Source organism: Artemia franciscana, chromosome 4, assembly GCF_032884065.1.
Source record: "Artemia franciscana chromosome 4, ASM3288406v1, whole genome shotgun sequence".
In the NCBI taxonomy this organism is placed as follows: Eukaryota; Metazoa; Arthropoda; class Branchiopoda; order Anostraca; family Artemiidae; genus Artemia; species Artemia franciscana.
The window spans coordinates 29,113,741-29,134,655 of record NC_088866.1 but is presented as its reverse complement, the minus strand read 5'-3'; the positions used below and the strand labels follow the sequence as shown (position 1 = coordinate 29,134,655).

Genomic DNA, 20,915 nt, shown 5'->3' with positions numbered 1-20,915 from the left:
CCGGTCGTCATTTATATTCCCTATGTGCCGGTGTCCCGGTCGTCATTTGTGTCTCGATGTCCCGGTCTGTAATTTCGTCAGTCAAAAACATGACGTCGGTCGACACACAAACATGACGTCACTCGACAGACACACACACACAGACAACTTATTTATATATATATATATATATATATATATATATATATATATATATATATATATATATATATATATATATATATATATATATATATATATAAACCTTCGAACCAGCAGATATAAAGTAGCACTTTTTTTTATTCAGTAATGCAAAAAGCACGTATATCAGAAAATATTGATTAAATGTAATCTGTAGTATTGTAGCGGATGGGGGGGGGGAAGACTAAAGCCTCAAGAGTACGTTTTAGGCTCAGATTATGTTCATAGCGATTTAAAACCAGTGATTAATCTATTATATTCCACTGAAAGGGAAATTTTAGGGTTAACGGTGCAATATGGGTGCTGTGGGGGTAGTTCTTCTATTGCAAAAACGAAGATTTTAATGAAAATGATAGTTTCCAAAATTGATCCATTAAAAGCTGTACTTTATCCTGAAAAGGGGGGGGGGATAAACGACTTAATATCAAGGATAATTCTATGTTTCGGTGGAAAGCAAACTCTCTTAAAAAAAAATAATAACATTACAATTGCTAATTACTTCAAAGAGGGTAAAAATTTAGACAGAAAATGTTTAATAATTGGGCAGTGACTTGACCGGATAATTTCATGCTGTAAAATCCCCCAAAAAAGGCTGTATCTAGATTCTTAATAAATGTCCTAGTTTTGCCAGAAATCCAAAGAAACCATGGGGATATCAAACATTTCACAAAATTTGGGGGGACCGGGCCCGAAGGCCCCCCCCTGCGTACGCGCCATATATATATATATATATATATATATATATATATATATATATATATATATATATATATATATATATATATATATATATATATATATATATATATATATATACTAGCTGTTGGGGTGGCGCTTCGCGCCACCCCAACACCTAGTTGGTGGGGGCGCTTCGCGCCCCCCCAAGCCCCCCCGCGCGCGTAAGTCGTTACGCGCCATAATAGTTACGCGCCATTGTAGTTGTGTCCCTATGTCCCACCTGTGAATATAGATAGATATATATATATATATATATATATATATATATATATATATATATATATATATATATATATATATATATATATATATATATATATATATATATATATATATATATATATATATATATATATGGTTTTAACTACGTAAAACTTGCGAATATACAACATTCTTTGCTGTCCCATTGTCTTTGCATATAAATAGATTGTCAGGTTTACCGACTCTTGAACATGCAACATATAATGGTCCATGGGAAAACAATCTGTATTCAGATCTATACCTCATGATTCTAATGATTGCCCTTGAGCTTTGTTGATGGTGGTTGCTAATCGACCATTCCCTGTCCCGGTGTCCCGGTCGTCATTTACATCCCCCTGTTTCCCCCGGTGTCCCCGTTGTAGTTGTGTCCCTGTGTCCCGGTCGTCATTTATATTCCCTGTGTCGTGTCCCTGTGTCCCGGTCGTCATTTATATTCCCTGTGTCCCGGTCGTCATTTGTATCCCGGTGTACCGGTCTGTATATACATTCGTTTTTTAGTTTTGTTTTTCTCCTTTATTTTTTTCCTTTTTTTTCTTTTTTAGTTTATTTAGATTTTTAGATTTTTTAGTTTTTTTATTAGTTTTTAGTTTTTTTTTTCTTTTTAGTTTTTTTGTAGTTTTTACCTTCTTTTTAGTTTTGTTAATTTTTTTTTTACTTATGTCCTGGTCGTCATTTATACTCCCTGTGTCCCGGTGCTTTGTTGATTGCTAATCGAACATTCCTTTTGTCCTGGTCGCTTTCTCTTTGAGTGTCGTCATTTATTTTTTTCTTTTTTAGTTCTTTTAGTTTTTACCTTTTTTAGTTTTTTTTAGTTTTTTAGATGAAAATTTTTTTTAGTTTTTTCCTTTTTTTCTTTTTAGTTTTTTATTGGTTTTTACCTTTATGTTAGCTTATTTTTCAGTTTTTTCCTTTTTTTTTAGTTTTTTTTATTTTTTATTTTTTTTAGTTTTTTACCTTTTTTTAGTTTTTTTAGTTTTTTTAGTTTTTTTAGTTTTTTAGCTTTTTTACTTTTTTTATTAGTTTTTAGTTTTTTTTGTAGTTTTTTGCCTTTTTTTAGTTTTTTCAGTTTTTTTTTTTAGTTTTTTATTGGTTTTTACCTTTATTTTAGCTTATTTTTCAGTTTTTTCCTTTTTTTGTTTTTTTTTAGTTTTTAGTTTTTTTAGTTTTTTACCTTTTTTTAGTTTTTTTAGTTTTTTTAGTTTTTTAGCTTTTTTATTTTTTTTATTAGTTTTTATTTTTTTTTGTAGTTTTTGCCTTTTTTTTAGTTTTTTTAGTTTTTTAGATTTTTTATTAGTTTTTATTTTTTTTTGTAGTTTTTGCCTTTTTTTAGTTTTTTTAGTTTTTTAGCTTTTTTATTTTTTTTATTAGTTTTTAGTTTTTTTTGTAGTTTTTGCCTTTTTTTAGTTTTTTCAGTTTTGACGTCACCTGATCCAGTTTTTTCAGGTGACGTCACCTGATCCACGATCCACAGATCCACAGACAACTTATTTTTATATATATAGATAGTTTTTTTTTTTTTACTTATGTCCTGGTCGTCATTTATACTCCCTGTGTCCCGGTGCTTTGTTGATTGCTAATCGAACATTCCTTTTGTCCTGGTCGCTTTCTCTTTGAGTTTCGTCATTTATTTTTTTCTTTTTTAGTTCTTTTAGTTTTTACCTTTTTTAGTTTTTTTTAGTTTTTTAGATGAAAATTTTTTTTAGTTTTTTCCTTTTTTTCTTTTTAGTTTTTTATTGGTTTTTACCTTTATTTTAGCTTATTTTTCAGTTTTTTCCTTTTTTTTAGTTTTTTTTAATTTTTAATTTTTTTTAGTTTTGTACCTTTTTTTAGTTTTTTTAGTTTTTTTAGTTTTTTAGCTTTTTTACTTTTTTTATTAGTTTTTAGTTTTTTTTTGTAGTTTTTGCCTTTTTTTAGTTTTTTCAGTTTTTTTTTTAGTTTTTTATTGGTTTTTACCTTTATTTTAGCTTATTTTTCAGTTTTTTCCTTTTTTTTTAGTTTTTTTTAGTTTTTAGTTTTTTTAGTTTTTTACCTTTTTTTAGTTTTTTTATTTTTTTTAGTTTTTTAGCTTTTTTATTTTTTTTATTAGTTTTTAGTTTTTTTTGTAGTTTTTGCCTTTTTTTAGTTTTTTTAGTTTTTTAGCTTTTTTATTAGTTTTTAGTTTTTTTGTAGTTTTTGCCTTTTTTAAGTTTTTTTAGTTTTTTAGCTTTTTTATTTTTTTTATTAGTTTTTAGTTTTTTTTTGTAGTTTTTGCCTTTTTTTAGTTTTTTCAGTTTTGACGTCACCTGATCCAGTTTTTTCAGGTGACGTCACCTGATCCATCCATCCACAGACAGACAGAATATATATTTATATATATATATAGATATATATATATATATATATATATATATATATATATAGTATAATAAAAGTTGAACGGCTTGGTCGTTTATTTTATATTTCTTTTCAACATAATATTTGCTATCCCGCCAGTGCACCCCCCCTCCTGATGGAAACATATATAGTCCTAATAATAAATTTCTTTGTTGATCTTTCCATCGACTGATTAATTGTAAAACCGGTTACTCCGAACTGATGGACTCAAGAGATAAACAGTTTTAGTGCCGAGACTTGTTACACAATATCCAGTCCAGTTTTAAATATTGTGCGCAAAAATGCTGTGTTAAATGAGTTAAAAATAGGAATAATAATAGAGAGAAACATGATAGTCTGACTAATTTATGTGAACTGCTTATTATAAAGTTAGTTTTTTTTAGTGATAAAATTGAAGAAATTGCCAGTCCGAACTATGACTTTTCAGCAGCTATTTGAGATCAGAAGGGTGGGGTATGCGGATGAATTGCCAAAAAGACGAACAAAACTGTAAACATAAAATAAGCAATCTAAAAAGTATCTAGGTACTTGTTTTGCATCGCAACCATCCGAAAAGTGAAGTTAGGTTAATCTTAATGAAACATACCAAAGTATGATAAAAACATAATGCTTTATTGACAGAATTATGGAAACTACAGAAGAAAATTACGGAAAGCAGGCCGCCCAGAGCGAATTTTGCTAAATACCAAACCTAATCACCTCTATGTATTAAATATCAGGTTCTTATCTGTTAGCCTGTATACACTCGAGAATTTGGATCCACAGGTACGGGGTTGAAGCAATTAAGACGCTTGGGAGATAGATAGGATATACATAATTTTGGCTATATATTTGCACATTAGGAGGGTTGGGCGGTTATATATAGTGGAGTTACGTGCAAAATGTAACCTAAACAAAATACTAACTAAATATTTTATTATAATATAGCTACAATGTAATTTTCAGCTGAGCCGCAGCTAATTGTTACAGTATACCATAAGCAATAAACCGGCTATTGTCTGATTCTATAGATCCAAATTCTCGAGTGTGTGCTGGCTAACGGAAATGTACAAATATTTACTAGAAATATACCTACATCGCAGTTTTTTCTCAATGAGACTAAGCTAATTATAACCTACTGTATACAGATAAACCGGTTTGTCTCAGATCATACAGGTCAAGATTCTTGTGTGGGGTTGGGATATTTAATAAGTACCAGCATCTATTTTTGTTCTAACAGGTCTCTTTATGAATTATTATTCCAATTGTTGTCGTTCTTGTTTCAGGCTGAAAACATAACATAGCAACAACGGGTACAAAAAGGGGTATACGTAGTTTCCCTTTCTGATATGCTCTGACGGAATAATGCGATTTGCAGATACGTTGCAGAACCAAGGCATTGAATTAAAGCACTCTTTTTAACACTGGAGTAAAGGACAGTAATCTCTCTTTGTCTCTTTGGTCTAAAGAGTATCGATTGTTCTTATCTCCTTTCTGGGTGTAAAAAAAAAACAAAAAAAAACACAGTTAGTAATTTTGGCCTTTTTCTATGCCACTGGTGTCTACACAAACGAACCAGATTATGTCTCTGTATGTCTTTTGTCTCTGCTGTTTCCTCTCACCAAATTTGTATGTCTCTACCTATTCGAAGGCTTTTGATGAATTCGTAGTTGACACCATGATTTACCTGGCATGAAAGCAAATACATCACTTTAAGCCTTTTTTATTCTCTTTATTAATTCGATAATCACTTCTTGAAGAATTTCCAATTTTAGCCCTTAAAGGGCTAAAAGGGATCAACACAGCCCATAGTAACAAAAAGTATAAAATTGTGTTTCTAAAAAAAGGTGAAAACACAATTCAACCACCATAACTCGATCACCAAACAACTCAATCACCTACCACATAACTCAACTACCACACTACCTACTATCTACTCAACCTAACCTACTACCACACTAACTACCTACTACCACACTAACGGTACTTGTGTATTATTCAGAACACACTCAGTAAGTGAAGTTAGGTTCTTTCGTGAAACAAACTACGATGCAGGTACATTTTATGAGAAAATCTGGTTTCATAGCCACAAATACAAAATTCAAAGACAAAAGGTTAGGTAGGAATTCTAAGTTGTAATTTTACAATTTTCCTAATAAAGTATTATATTTTCATCATAGTTTGTTTTATATCATTAGCCTTATCAAAAGTTTGGGCTATATATTTGCACTTTAGGGGGGGGGGCGCATTATATCAAATACCTAACTTAACCTAACCTAACCATCTCTATATATACGATATTCAATTAAGATGTACCTGCGTCGTAGTCTGTTTCACGAAATAACCTAACTTCACTTATTGAGTGTGTTCTGAATGATACACAAGTACCACACTAACTATCTACTCAACTACCACATAATTTGACTACATTAAATTCAACCACCAAACAACTCAAACACCATCAACCACAACCGCCAAACAACTCAACCATCCTGTATTGAACTGCCTTTGTTTTGAAATTTATTTTCATTGCTGCTAGCTCGGACAAAGGCGTCAGGTTGTGTATTGTTTCCATCATAAGCAAAGGATTCGATCAAACCAAAACTCGATCAGTAGCTTTCATGGATGATCCTAAACCTGCCTAAGCTCTTAGTGAGTCGCTTAAGACAAAACCTGAAGTAAAAGTATCTTTCCGACAGGAGAAATATTTGACAACTGCTAAATTTCCCCCCCCCCTGACACTGTGGAAACAGACATTACTACTTCGAATCCATGGGTGATTGGACCAACACACTTTAGAAAATCAAGGGGTATCAAGTTGTATTTTATAGATAAAATGAGTTGGGCTTGAAAGTAGAGTATACATTACCGCGAGTCTTTAAATTTAAGGCTGTCCCCCAAAGGTGCTTAAAATGCTTTTGTTTTGATCACTAGTCTAATAAAACAAGCCCTTCCAGTTCATTGCGAGTTAGGTATGCTCTTTGTTCACATGGAAAATGGAATCAGTCCTGCTTTAGCCTTTATTGTCTTGTAGTGAGAAATTCTATCGGAAACACCAATATTGCTTCGATCCGATGATGAGACAAAATTTCTATCTTTTCTCAAAACATTTTTGACATAATGCTATGAAGCTGGAATATCTACAGGACGTGTATGACAGGTACGACATAATATGTGTTCAGGAACATTTGCTTACTATAGAAAACTTTGATTTTACGAGTTTTTTCAAAAGCAAATCTATGTTCATTCATGGGACCATCCGTAGGAGTGGCTCGGGTAGGCCTAGTGGCGGAACTGCTATTTCTTATGATAATAACCTGCCTCTTAAGAAGTTGGAATTGTGTGAATCCCACATAGCTTCCCAACCCGAAGTTCCTAGCATTTTCACCACAATTAACCTTTATTTCCCCACCAATTATAGTTCTATTCAAAGTGAAAAACGTTTTGCCGAGGCATGCAATCGCCTTTGTATACTTTTGTTTATTTGTGTAATACTTGTTACATAATCTGCAGAGATTTCCAATGTGACCTTACTAATAATGGAAAACCTTCTGATCTCACGAGCACATGTCTAAAGAGTGATGTGGTTATTTGTGGAAAAAGCTATATTTTTACATATATACATAACTCAGGTAGCATCTCCAATTTATACCATGTTGTCTTTAATTTCACTCTTGCTTCAGATATTGTAGTGGATTTTGAGCTCACATTCAGAGATCACCTCGGTTTTTCATTTAAAATTAGTCATTTGCCTATAATAGAACAAATCGCCCGCAATATTACTTTAAGACAGATTGGAAAAGGTCGTTAAGATTCTCTATCATGATAGACTAGATGAGATAATAACGAAAATTAAACTGTCGTTCCAGCTTTTACTCCACGGTGTAAAAGACAGTCTAACTGTATATGCTGCTGGAATTGTTCATGCTATGAAGTGTCAGGGGGGGGGCAGCCTCCGTTCCAGTAGCTAGAGTGAAAAGAGGTACCCGTAAATCCGGCTGGGGTCATAATCCCAGCTTAAAGGCAGCTAAAAGACGTTCAAAATGTGGTATCGCATTTGGTGTGATTGTGATAAGCCAAGATCTTCTCTTCCAGCTTTTCGGAAACCCAAAAAAGGAATATACCAAGCGTGTCTGTGATCATTGTCTTTGCGCGATAGCTCAACGGCTAATGAAACGTATCCGCAGTAAAGCTGAGACTTTGGGAAATCCCATATATTAATGTAGTGTGGATATATACAAGCAGCTTTCGATTCAGTAATCCAATCAAAATTATTTTGACTTTGCTTAGTTTTGGAGTTACGCCCTATATAGTTACATTGCTTTCATATTGGCATAGCAATAATTATGTTAAAGAGTTTTTTTTATTGGGTCAATCCGTCTTATCAAACAGTTCGTGGTAACGAACTGTAGTAAGGAGCGACCCGGCTCAATAGTAACCAAAACTCTAAAAAATGGAATTTTGATACCAATAGCTACATCAGAAGAATCGCATTTTAATGCTGGTTTTAAATATATAAGTTTCATCAAGTTTAGTCTTACCCGTCAAAAGTTACGAGCCTGAGAAAATTTGCCTTATTTTAGAAAATAGGGAGAAACACCCCCTAAACGTCATAGAATATTAACGAAAATCACAGCATCAGATTCAGCGTATCAGAGAACCCTGTTGTAGAAGTTTCAAGATCCTATCTACAAAAATGTGGAATTTTGTATTTTTTGCCAGAAGGCAGATCACGGATGCGTGTTTATTTGTTTGTTTGTTTTTTTTTCCCCAGGGGTGATCGTATTGACCTAGTGGTCCTAGAATGTTGCGAGAGGGCTCATTCTAACGGAAATGAAAAGTTCTAGTGCCCTTTTTAAGTGACCAAAAAAATTGAAGGGCACCTAGGCCCCCTCCCACGCTAATTATTTTCCCAAAGTCAACAGATCAAAATTCTGATATAGCCATTCTATTCAGCGTAGTCGAAAAACCTTATAACTATGCCTTTGGGGACCACTTACTCCCCCACAGTCCCCTTGGGCGAGGCTACAAGTTACAAACTTTGACCATTGCTTACATATAGTAATGGTTATTGGGAAGTGTACACACGTTTTCAGGGGGATGTTTTGGTCGGGGGGAGGGATTGAGAAGAGGGGGATATGTTGGGGGAACTTTCTATCGAGGAATTTTTCATGGGGGAAGATAATTTCCATGAAGGGGGCGCAGGATTTTCTAGCATTATTTAAAAAAAACAATGAAAAAATAAATATGAAAAAGTTTTTTCAACTGGAAGTAAGGAGCAGCACTAAAACTTAAAACGAACAGAAATTGTTCCGCATATAAGGAGCTCACGTCCTCCTAATACTTAAGTATTTTTAGTAATTTCAACTAGTTATTCTACGGCTTTTGTGATTCAGGGGTCATTCTAATTGAATTGGGACAAAATTTAAGCTTTAGTGTAAAGAGCGAGGTACTGACGAGGGGCTCAACCCCCTCATATATGTAACAAAAACATGAGAATACAAAAGTTCGTTACGTAAGCTAATTTATAAGTTACGTATATCTTTTACTAATAAATTATTCATAAAAAAATTAAAAGTTCTAGTTGCCTTTTTAAGTAATTAAATAAAAAAAACAAGTTTTTTTAACTGAAAGTAAGGAGCGACATTAAAACTTAAAACGAACAGAAATTACTTCGTATATGAAAGGGGCTGCTTCCTCATCAACGTCTCGCTCTTTACGCTAAAGTTTGGCTCTTTCTCTCAACTCTACTTTTTAAAACAGTACAAAACTTTAGCGTAAAGAGCGAGACGTTGATGAGGAAGCAGCCCCTTTCATATACGAAGTAATTTCTGTTCGTTTTAAGTTTTAATGTCGCTCCTTACTTTAAGTTAAAAAAACTTGTTTTTTTTATTTAATATCTGAACGTTTTTGAATCAATGCATGTTTTGATTTTGGCTCTCCACAGAGGAATAATTAAAACCAAATTTGCATTTTTTTTTTTTGCTAAATGGCTTTCTCATAGTTTTGATCGAATGATTTTGAGAAAAAAAGGAGTGGGGGAGAAAGCCTAGTAGCCCTGCGATTTTCTGACTTAAAGGAAACTATAACTTTTAATTTTTTGCGAATGTTTTTATTAGTCCCAGAATTAACCGTATAATAAATAGTTGAAATTACTAAAAATACTTTAGCGTAAAGAGCGAAGTATTAGGAGAAGATGAGCCCCTCATATGCGTAATAATTTATGTTCGTTCTAAGTTTTAATGCTGCTCCTTACTTCCAGTTGAAAAAACTTTTTCATATTTATTTTTTCATTGTATTTTTTTTAATAATGCTAGAAAGCCCTGCGCTCCCTTCATGGAAATTTTCTTCCCCATGACAAATTCCTCGATGGAAAGTTCCCCAAATATATCCCCCAACATACCCCCCTCTTCTCAACCCCTCCCCCGACCAAAATATCCCCCTGAAAACGTCTGTACACTTCCCAATAACCATTACTATATGTAAGCACTGGTCAAAGTTTGTAACTTGTAGCCCCTCCCACGGGGACTGTGGGGGAGTAAGGGGTCCCCAAAGACATAGTTATAAGATTTTTCGACTACGCTGAGTAAAATGGATATCTTAGAATTTTGATCCGTTGACTTTGGGAAAACAATTAGCGTGGGAGGGGGCATAGATGCCCTCCAGTTTTTTTTGTCACTTAAAAAGGGCACTAGAACCTTTCATTTCAGTTAGAATGAGTCCCCTTGCAACATTCTAGGACAACTGGATCGATACGATCACCCCTGGGACCCCTTTTAGGGGGTGTTTCCCCCTATTTTCTAAAATAAAGCAAATTTTCTCAGGCTCGTAACTTTTGATGGGTAAGACTAAACTTGATGAAACTTATATATTTAAAATCATGATTAAAATGTGATTCTTTTGACGTAGCTATTAGGTATCAAAATTCCATTTTTTTTTAGGTTTGGTTACTATTGAGTTGGGTCGCTCCTTACTACAGTTCGTTACCACGAACTGTTTGACAAAAAAATCGGAGGGCAACTAGGCTTCCTCCCCCACTCCTTTTTTTCAAAATCATTCGATCAAAACTATAAGAAAGCCATTTAGCCAAAAAAAATAAATATGCGAATTTCGTTTTAATTATTCCTCTGCGGAGAGCCAAAATCAAACCATGCATTGATACAAAAACGTTCAGAAATTAAATAAAAAACCAGTTTTTTTAACTGAAAGTAAGGAGCGGCATTAAAACTTAAAACGAACAGAAATTACTTCGTATATGAAAGGGGCTGCTTCCTCATCAATGTCCCGCTCTTTACGGATAAAGTTTTTTACGGTTTTAAAAAGTAGAGTTGAGAGAAAGAGTCAAACTTTAGCGTAAACAGCGGGGCGTTGATGAGGGAGCAGCCCCTTTCACATACGTAGTAATTTCTGTTCGTTTTAAGTTTTAATGTCGCTCCTTACTTTCAGTTAAAAAAACTTGTTTTTTTTTATTTAATTAGAGGAGTAAGGCAAGGCTCAATTTTAAGTCCCTCTATGTTTAACATTCTTACGACCGCTCTAAGTAGGAGGATTAATGGTGGAATTTGTAGTGATCTCAGTTTGATTTGCTACGCAAATGATGTCCTGCTTATCAGTTCGGGTCTTTCTACTTTAAAGGCTAACCTTGACTCTTTGATTTCTGGTCATAAAATTTTAGGACTCAATGCTGTTAAGACTGAATTTTTTGCTTATAATGAACATGCTATATCAGGTTTCTGCGCCAGTTATGCTTTATGCTAAGTTTTCTTTATGCTAAACTTGCTGCACTGAAGTATAGTTATAGTAAGCCTGTACTTTCTAAACTATATAGTGCTCTGGCTCCGCCAAACGCGCTCTAAGTTTCGCCACTTGGAGATTCGCTGTGTAGAACTGAGCAGCTAAAGGTTCGATCAGGATTTTGTCGTTATTTGTAGTTTTTATTAAGAGTCCCGCTGTGTTACGGGGACAGTTTCATTTTGCACAGATATTGTGTTCCTGGCCCTTTAGATGTAGTGGATTCATTAGAGTACGATGCATTTAAGAAATATTAAATAAAAAAAAACAAGTTTTTTAAACTGAAAGTAAGGAGCGACATTAAAACTTGAAACGAACAGAAATTACTTCATATATGAAAGGGGCTGCTTCCTCATCAACGCCCTGTTCTTTACGCTAAAGTTTGACTCTTTCTCTTAACTCTACTTTTTAAAACAGTAAAAACTTTAGCGTAAAGAGAGGGGCGTTGATGAGGAAGCAGCCCCTTTCATATATGAAGTAATTTCTGTTCGTTTTAAGTTTTAATGTCGCTCCTTACTTTCAGTTAAAAAAAAACTTGTTTTTTTTATTTAATGTCTGAACGTTTTTGAATCGATGCATGTTTTGATTTTGGCTCTCCACAAAGGAATAATTAAAACGAAATTTGTATTTTTTTTTGGCTAAATGGCTTTCTCATAATTTTGATCGAATGATTTTGAGAAAAAAAGAGCGGAGGAGGAAGCCTATTTGCCCTCTGATTTTTTGGTTAATTAAAAAGGTAACTGGAACTTCTAATTTTTTACGAATCTTTTTATTAGTAAAAGATATACGTAACTTATAAATTAGCTTACGAAAAGAACTTTTGTATTCTCATGTTTTAATATATATGTAAGGGGGTTCGTCACCTCGTCAGTACCTCGCTCTTTACACTAAAGCTTAAATTTTGTCCCAATTCATTAAGAATGACCCCTGAATCACAAAAACCGTAGAATAAATAGTTGAAATTACTAAAAATACTTTAGCGTAAAGAGCGAGGTATTAGGAGGAGGTGAGCCCCTCATATGGGTAATAATTTCTGTTCGTTTTAAGTTTTAATGCTGCTCCTTACTTCCAGCTGAAAAAAAACTTTTTCATATTTATTTTTTCATTGTTTTTTTTTTAATAATGCTAGTAAATCCTGCGCTCCCTTCATGGAAATTTTCTTCCCCCATGGCAAATTCCTCGATGGAAAGTTCCCCCAGCATATCCCCCTCTTCTCAACCCCTCCCCCAACCAAAAAATCCTCCTGAAAACGCCTGTACACTTCCCAATAACCATTACTCTATGTAAGCACTGGTCAAAGTTTGTAACTTGTAGCCCCTCCCACGGGGACTGTGGGGGAGTAAGTCGTCCCCAAAGACATAGTTACAAGGTTTTTCGACTACGCTGAATAAAATGGCTATCTCAGAGTTTTGATCTGGTGACTTTGGGAAAATAATTAGCGTGTGAGGGGGCCTAGGTGCCCTCCAATTTTTTTGGTCACTTAAAAAGGGCACTAGAACTTTTCATTTCCGTTAGAATGAGCCCTCTCGCAACATTCTAGGACAACTGGGTCGATACGATCACCCCTGGGGAAAAAAACACAAAAAAACAAAAAAAAACAAACAAACAAATAAACACGCATCCGTGATCTGCCTTCTGGCAAAAAATACAAAACTCCACATTTTTTGTAGATAGGAGCTTGAAACTTCTACAGTAGGGTTCTCTGATACGCTGAATCTGATGGTGTGATTTATGACGTTTAGGGGGTGTTTCTCCCTATTTTCTAAAATAAGGCAAATTTTCTTAGGCTCCTAACTTTTGATGAAACTTGATGAAACTTATATGTTTAAAATCAGCATTAAAATGCGATTTTTTGATGTAGCTACTGGTATCAAATTTCCATTCTTTAGAGTTTTGGTTACTATTGAGCCGGATCGCTCCTTACTACAGTTCGTTACCACGAACTGTTTATCTACATAGTTTGCTTCATTTTCTACCATTTCGCGTTATTCACGAGTGCTGTTAAGATTAATTCTGCATCGTGTATTTTTCTTGTTTAGAAGTTGATTTTCTTTATATACTTTTTCTTTACTCCGCTTCTTGTTGTCTTTTTTAAGCGAAAAAAAAAACATATCTTATGATAGGCAGCACAATAGCGCTGCCTAAGTAAAGAACGATGCTGGCACAATGCATTATTTGTTTATTTATTTATTTTTTTTCGGTTTGTTTTAGACTAGAGTATTTCGTATAAAAGGAGTTGTCGTAGAAATTTCGAAATCTCGCTCATTCGATTAGAAATTGAAAAGAGTAATGACTTTTTTAATAGTCGAAAGTGATTGGAGGGCAAATAGCCCCACAACAACCATCATTTCCCCAAATACATCCAATCAAAATTTTGAGATAGCCCTTTTGTTCAGTCTCTTTGAGGAAGCCAACTCCCCCCCCACAGCCCTTGGGGCAAGAGATGTAAGTTATGCCCTGGGGGCTTATACGATTTTTTTTATAGAAAATGTGGTCGTATATATTTCGGTGGGCTGTGGGCATACATACTTTTTCAAAGACAGTTTGTCAATTATAAAAGTATATTTCCTGATAATTAATTGTTGCTATAAAAGTCGCATTTAATTTGATTTTTCACTTCTAGATCCAGTTAGAAAGGAAGAAACCCTCGGCAAATGCTCCACTCTAAAGGAAGCAGATATAAATGGGCTTAGGATAAAGTCAATCAGTGAAAAGAGAATTTTGTATAAAAAGTATTGATGAGCAAAATACATCCCTGTTAACCATTACAAACGAAATAAAATAAAGTAAAGGGATATTACTAATAAAAAACAAACACGTAATATTACAAAGAGAAATGCTAGCAGATTTTATAAAGGGAATATTTTCAAAAATACAGCATTGATAGCTGTAATATGGGACCCAGAGATTGAACCCGGCTGTAGCAACAGACTGCAGGAACCTTAGTAGTCAAGGAGAGTCGTTGATCTGACTACTTAGTATTAATAGCTTCCTTGGCACCCCAACGAGATCAGAAATCAGCAAGAAATGAAGATGCGTAACTCTAAGTCAAGATAATGTAAGGTTTGACAATTCTTTTAACTTTTTACCAGTTTAAGGTCAGACTTATCCAGAACTGAGCTGAAAAAAAAAATGTTTAAAGTTGTACTTTTTGGGTTGTAAGTGACCCAGTATGGATTTTATCGTAATTGAAAATTGTAGTGTTGCAACAACATCTGGATCATGTGCTATTCCCCTGGAAATTGATGATAGTCCGCGAGTACTTGAGACCAGATATGGATCAAAGAAAAGTTTTAATGGTAAGCATGTAAAAAATTTGGGTAAATTTAAGGCAACTACACCCAGTTCAGTAGGGAAATGGGAATCAGTCATGTCAGATGTTCCTAAGCCTATTGCAACCACGCCCGAAAAAGGTGTTCCACCATCGCAAGAATCCTCACCACCTTCAAAAAGTTCCTTTAATTCGTCATTCAAAACAGGAACAGAGGTTGGAAAAACGTTCTTTAAAGATCTACTTAAAGTATGTACCAATGAAGAATGCTGTGAACGAATCAAAATTCCTGGATATTCAGGATCTATGCCATTCTTACAAGCAGCTGAGAGTATATTGTCAAACTTTTTTGGTGGAACAAATCACCTTGAATTAACTGGTCCAGTTGTATTTCCACCAATTATAAAAAAGATTGGGGACCAGGAACAGCGTGGGTTTGCCGCTGAATATGAGGTTTACCAGGAACTAAAGAACTCAAAACTGCCTATGTATGTGTTCTACAGCCTGAAAGCCTCTCATAAGAACGAAGAGCTGGGGGACTTTATTTTAGTGACACAATCTTCGGTTATCATTTTAGAAGTAAAGGCATTTAGCCTTGCAGAACCCCCTTCGCCAAAAGACTTGGAAATATTGGAAAAGAGATTGTTAAATCAATATGAAGATCAGAGGTTAAGAGTTGTGACCATTTTAGAAAATTACCTGCTCGAACATGGATGGGATAAAAAGTCGTTGCCTGTTAAGTATTTTGTTTTATTTGCAAACACAAAGCGACCCAGACAGGAGAATATGGATTTTAAAAATGCAATTTTCAAAGATAACTATATGGAGACGATTACAGAAATCAGTGACAGCGAAAAAGAAGTGGCAACAAAGGTTGAGACGGTTTATTCAATTCGAACTCTGCTAGCATGGTTTGTAGCTTATGTTTTTATGTTATTCTATTTTATTTGGCTTCTTATTATTGATAAGATATCAACAGCCATAAGACAAATTTACTTTTTTTGTGAAAAAATACGCTGTATATTCGTCGTGTTTCATAGGGAGTAGTTTTATCAGAGGCGGCTCTAGCCTCTCTTGGACTCGGGGCAAAATATTGATTTACCCCCCCCCCCTCCTCCTGTCTCTCGTAGAATTTTGGGTCAAATTTCAATAAAATTTCAAGTTATTAACAACATTGTTTTCAATTTACTAATTAATCAATGATGTATTGCTTAATTATTTTTTTAATTTATGATTTAAACTATTGAACTGTTATTAATTATTTTGTTTTAATCGTTGTTATTTTATAATTTTTAATTTTTTCTTATTTTATTAATCAATTAATAATTTAATAATTGTTTTTATTTATTAACTTCACCCTCTACTTTAATAAAAATTAGCAAAAATTACAAAATTATTATAACCATTACATTATTTATTTGAAATTTTGCGTCCCTAAAATTTCTGTACCCGGGACAAATGCCCCCACTATCTTTCCACTAAAACCACCTCTGGGTTTATAATGATCTGAGGATAAGGGGGGGTAAATATAAAACAGCCTAGATCATAAATTTTTTCTTTCATTGTTGAGCAACGATGGCTCAGCAGCATTCCCATACTGGTGTCTATGAGTTCAAATGTTTGTCAATGTAGATTAAATGGCCAAATAGTAGACATAGATAGTAGAAGATGTAGATAGTAAGTGTAGATAGAATGAATAGAATTCGTTTGCATGAATTTTATTGTTGCTTATTCAAGAGGCATTTCTGAACAATTTGGCTCAATTACGGTTTAAAATTGAGTCTGTTGCAACTACCATACAATTTAAAATCCTTAAAATTCAAAGCTAAATTTAGAATACTTTCAAGTAAAAGTCAATTAGAATACTTCTTAGTGTAGCCTGATTTTCAGATTGATTTTTAGTCCATTTTAAAAGATGCTTAGGCTTTGCAATTAATAATTCTTATATTATTTTGAAACAAAGAAGCTCCATCGAAAGACAATTTATTTGGTATTGAAAAACAATGTATGGAACTTTAAGAACAAAGATATCTTTCACATGGAATTTAAAACAGCATTACAGTCTTCTCATGACCCTATGTATTCACTATTTATTTTAAATTATAAGCAAAGAAAAATAAAATACGAGGCGAGACCTTTCTGTAATTTTCAACTTGAAATAAGAACTCATTGCAATCTCCTAGTCATCTTCTGTTTTTCTTATCTCGAAATTTTGTACACAAAGATATAAACACTTATGATAAAGGAAACGTTTATTACGAGTATAACTTGTGAAAACAGACGAATGTTTATGAAAATAAATTATATTATTTTATTTATGTCACACACCTATATTTATATGAAGATCACCATGGCCAAAACTAAAATCCTGGAACTAAATACATAGCTGCTATACCAGCTGTATTTTAAAGAGAAGAATTGGAAAAGTCTGATAGCTTTACTTACCTTGGCTCGCTGATAGACTCTCACAGCTCTGTGACCTTGATTAAATAAAATAAAAACAAGTTTTTTTAACTGAAAGTAAGGAGCGACATTAAAACTTAAAACGAACAGAAATTACTTCGTATATGAAAGAGGCTGCTTCCTCATCAACGCCCCGCTCTTTACGCTAAAGTTTGACTCTTTCTCTCAATTCTTCTTTTTAAAACAGTAAAAAAAACTTTAGCGTAAAGAGCCGGGCGTTGATGAGGAAGCAGCCTCTTTCATATACGAAGTAATTTCTGTTCGTTTTAAGTTTTAATGTCGCTCCTTACTTTCAGTTAAAAAAACTTGTTTTTTTTATTTAATTTCTGAACGTTTTTGAATCAATGCATGTTTTGATTTTGGCTCTCCGCAGAGGAATAATTAAAACGAAATTTGCATTTTTTTTTTTTTGGCTAAATGGCTTTCTCATAATTTCGATCGAATGATTTTGAGAAAAAAAGAGCGGGGGAGGAAGCCTAGTTGCCCTCCGATTTTTTGGTTAATTAAAAAGGCAACTAGAACTTTTAATTTTTTACGAATATTTTTATTAGTAAAAGATTTACCTATCTTATAAATTAGCTTACGTAAAGAACTTTTGTATTCTCATATTTTTATTACATATATGAGGGGGTTCGTCCCCTTGTCAGATCCTCGCTCTTTACACTAAAGCTTAAATTTTGTCCCAATTCATTAAGAATGACCCCAGAATCACAAAAGCCGTAGAATAAATAGTTGAAATTACTAAAAATGCTTTAGCGTAAAGAGCGAGGTATTAGGAGGAGGTGAGCGCCTCATATGGGTAATAATTTCTGTTTGTTTTAAGTTTTAATGCTGTTCCTTACTTCCAGCTGAAAGAACTTTTTCATATTTATTTTTTCATTGTTTTTTAAATAATGCTAGTAAATCCTGCGCTCCCTTCATGGAGATTTTCTTCCCCCATTACAAATTATCGATGGAAAGTTCCCCCAGCATATCCCCCTCTTCTCAACCCCTCCCCCAACCAAAATAATCCTCCTGAAAACACCTGTTCACTTCCCAATAACCATTACTATATGTAAGCACAGGTCAAAGTTTGTAACTTGTTGCCCCTCCCACGGGGACTGTGGGGGAGTAAGTCGTCCCCAAAGACATAGTTATAAAGTTTTTCGACTACGCTGAATAAAATGGCTATCTCAGAATTTTGATCCGTTGACTTTGGTAAAATAATTAGCGTGGGAGGGGGCCTAGGTGCCCTCCAATTTTTTGGTCACTTTAAAAGGGCACTAGAACTTTTCATTTCCGTTAGAATGAGCCCTCTTGCAACATTCTAGGACAACTGGGTCGATACGATCACCCCTGGGAAAAAAAACAAACAAAAAAACAAAAAAACAAATAAACAATAAACACGCATCCGTGATCTGCCTTCTGTCAAAAAATACAAAATTCCACATTTTTGTAGATAGGAGCTTGAAACTTCTACAGTAGGGTTTTCTGATACGCTGAATCTGATGGTGTGATTTTTGTTAAGATTCTATGACTTCTAAGGGGCGTTTCCCCCTATTTTCTAAAATAACGCAAATTTTCTCAGGCTCGTAACTTTTGATGGGTAAGACTAAACTTGATGAAACTTATATATTTAAAATCAGTATTAAAATGCAATTCTTCTGATGTAAGTATTGGTATCAAAATTCCATTTTTTAGAGTTTTGGTTACTATTGAGCCGGGTCGCTCCTTACTACAGTTCGTTACCACGAACTGTTTGATTTGGAGAAGAAAATCAATAAATCACAAGCCGCCTTCGCACAGCTCCGCCGCCAGTAGTCGAACCGAGAAGAGATTTACTTGAAAGCTTTATTTTGTGCCTACAAAGTGGCTGTTAGATATGGTTCTTCTATGCAGTTAAGACTTGAACCGCTGCGTCTGTAATATTGAGTCTACCACCATGATTGTCAAACAGAAAACACTGCGTTGACTCCACGAAGGAAAAGCTTTAAGCTGTTCCTCTCCTTGAGTTGGCATAGATCACGAAGTGGTGGATTGAAAAATTTTTGGACAGTTCACGAAAATGACCTCAAGCCCACATGCAGACTAAGAAAGTTTGACATAAGATAACACCGCTGCATCCTTTGCTCTATTTGGCAGGGCGACGGCGTGTAAGTTAAATTGGTCTAAAATTAAGACCTAAAATGTGTAGCCTATATTGATATCCTTTCTATCCACATCTTCAGGATACCTGATCAGGTTGCCGCCAGTTTCTAAAGTGCTACCATTGCCTTAATATGTGTGCTACACAGCTATTTTTGGTGTTACAGTCATAAAACTTTTTGCGCGTGTCGAAGATCGGTCTGCGACGCACGCATGTTCTGTTTAAGTGTACTTAGATGAGTTTTTATGTCAGCTTTTTTAATTTCGTTTAATGCGAAGGAATAAAAATGTATACTAAGCTTATCAGAGCGCTGAATGGAAAATAGTGCGTGCACACGCATATCCCGTTTGTAAATGTATTTAGATTATTGTCATGAATAAAAAATTGTCTGACATACATTTTGATGTGAAACACATTACGTAACTTCACTTCAACTAATGTCTAAATTTTGAATTTGGTCATATAAGACAAAAAGTCCTAAATTCAATGTAGCACACTTTATAGTGCTACAAATGATGAAGTAGTGTTAAAATAGTACTTTTGGGTTACAGGTGGCAATCCTGACAAACTGACAACAGATTGGAGTAAATCATAATTAATCATCTACTCACCGGGTAAGGTGGCTACGTCTGCCCCGGCTAAAAATACAACTAATTAAGTAAAATATTTTCCTGAGGAATTGTCTACCCATAGATAATTCCTCAGGAAAACAAATCCTAATCTACTCTTCAATGTCTCATATTCCACAACCATACTTGAATAGTGTCGTCACTGCAACTTCCAGTATTCCAGTCTGTGTTCTTAAATTTGTCTTCCTATTTCCAACCATTTTTCCCCTTTGAAAAACGTTCTAGGCTCGGGGTGCCACAAACATCACTTCTTTCTCGTGACCTCTCGATTTTCTTATACGTCAATCCAATATTTTACTATTAAACCGTCTGACTGTAACTTCCGGATACACGGCAATTTTATTCCTGGCCTCCATCTCCCACCTCCTTCATTTATTCTTTAATACCGTCTCTACTTCCTTACTTTACTTTTATTCTCCCACAATATATCCCTCAAATACTTATTGTACAAACCCCAACCCTTTCCTACGACGCTTAAGAGTATTGTTAGGCGATATTGGATATCGATGTCAATGAATTACACAACTGTATCTAGAAGATAGCATAGCCCGTTTTCAAAGTCCGTTTAGTGAGGGTGGGCTCTGACATGTTGCTGAGAACCTTCAAAAAGCTTGGATAGATAAAATACCTTCTAGGCTTATAGACCTTGTTCAGATCACGCTCTTCACGGTTGCCACATATCTCGCTCAGCGTTTCTAGAAATTGTGTATTACCCCTGACGATCTTCTCCAAGTTGAGTGTAAAATAGGAAGATACATGGATTGGGCCTTACTGGAATATGTACCTGTAGATACAAGTACAGAATCAAGAGTCAAGCCAGTTTGTTGGGATCAAATGATGAAGTTTCAGCAGTCAATGCAAGAGAGGCATCGACAGTAGCTGCATCTGTCATGGCTCTCTAGATTTTCAGTAGGGATTCTTCAGTTCCAAGAAAAACTGATCCACTCAAGTCATAGAAGTCTTATAATATGGGTCTCAAAAATACCTATACAAAGTTGTCATAAAATTATGTCCACGCCCACCACCAATACCCTTCCTGAGAGTGAATTCACCGAGCCTGATTAGCTAATTAAATAGTTCGTGGTAAGATCCTGTAAGTAAGAAG

General features: G+C 34.4%; 1 protein-coding gene across 1 annotated transcript in view; it reads left to right on the top strand.

The window, feature by feature from the left end:
- Nucleotides 1-3,664: 3,664 nt before the first annotated feature.
- LOC136026264 (uncharacterized) overlaps nt 3,665-20,915 on the top strand; it is a 37,352-nt gene continuing 20,101 nt past the window's right edge. Inside the window, exons 1-2 of the mRNA XM_065702651.1 lie at nt 3,665-3,920; nt 13,946-15,466. Coding sequence (XP_065558723.1) covers nt 14,495-15,466 — 972 coding nt within the window. The 5' untranslated portion in view covers nt 3,665-3,920; nt 13,946-14,494. The remainder of the gene's footprint in view (nt 3,921-13,945; nt 15,467-20,915) is intronic.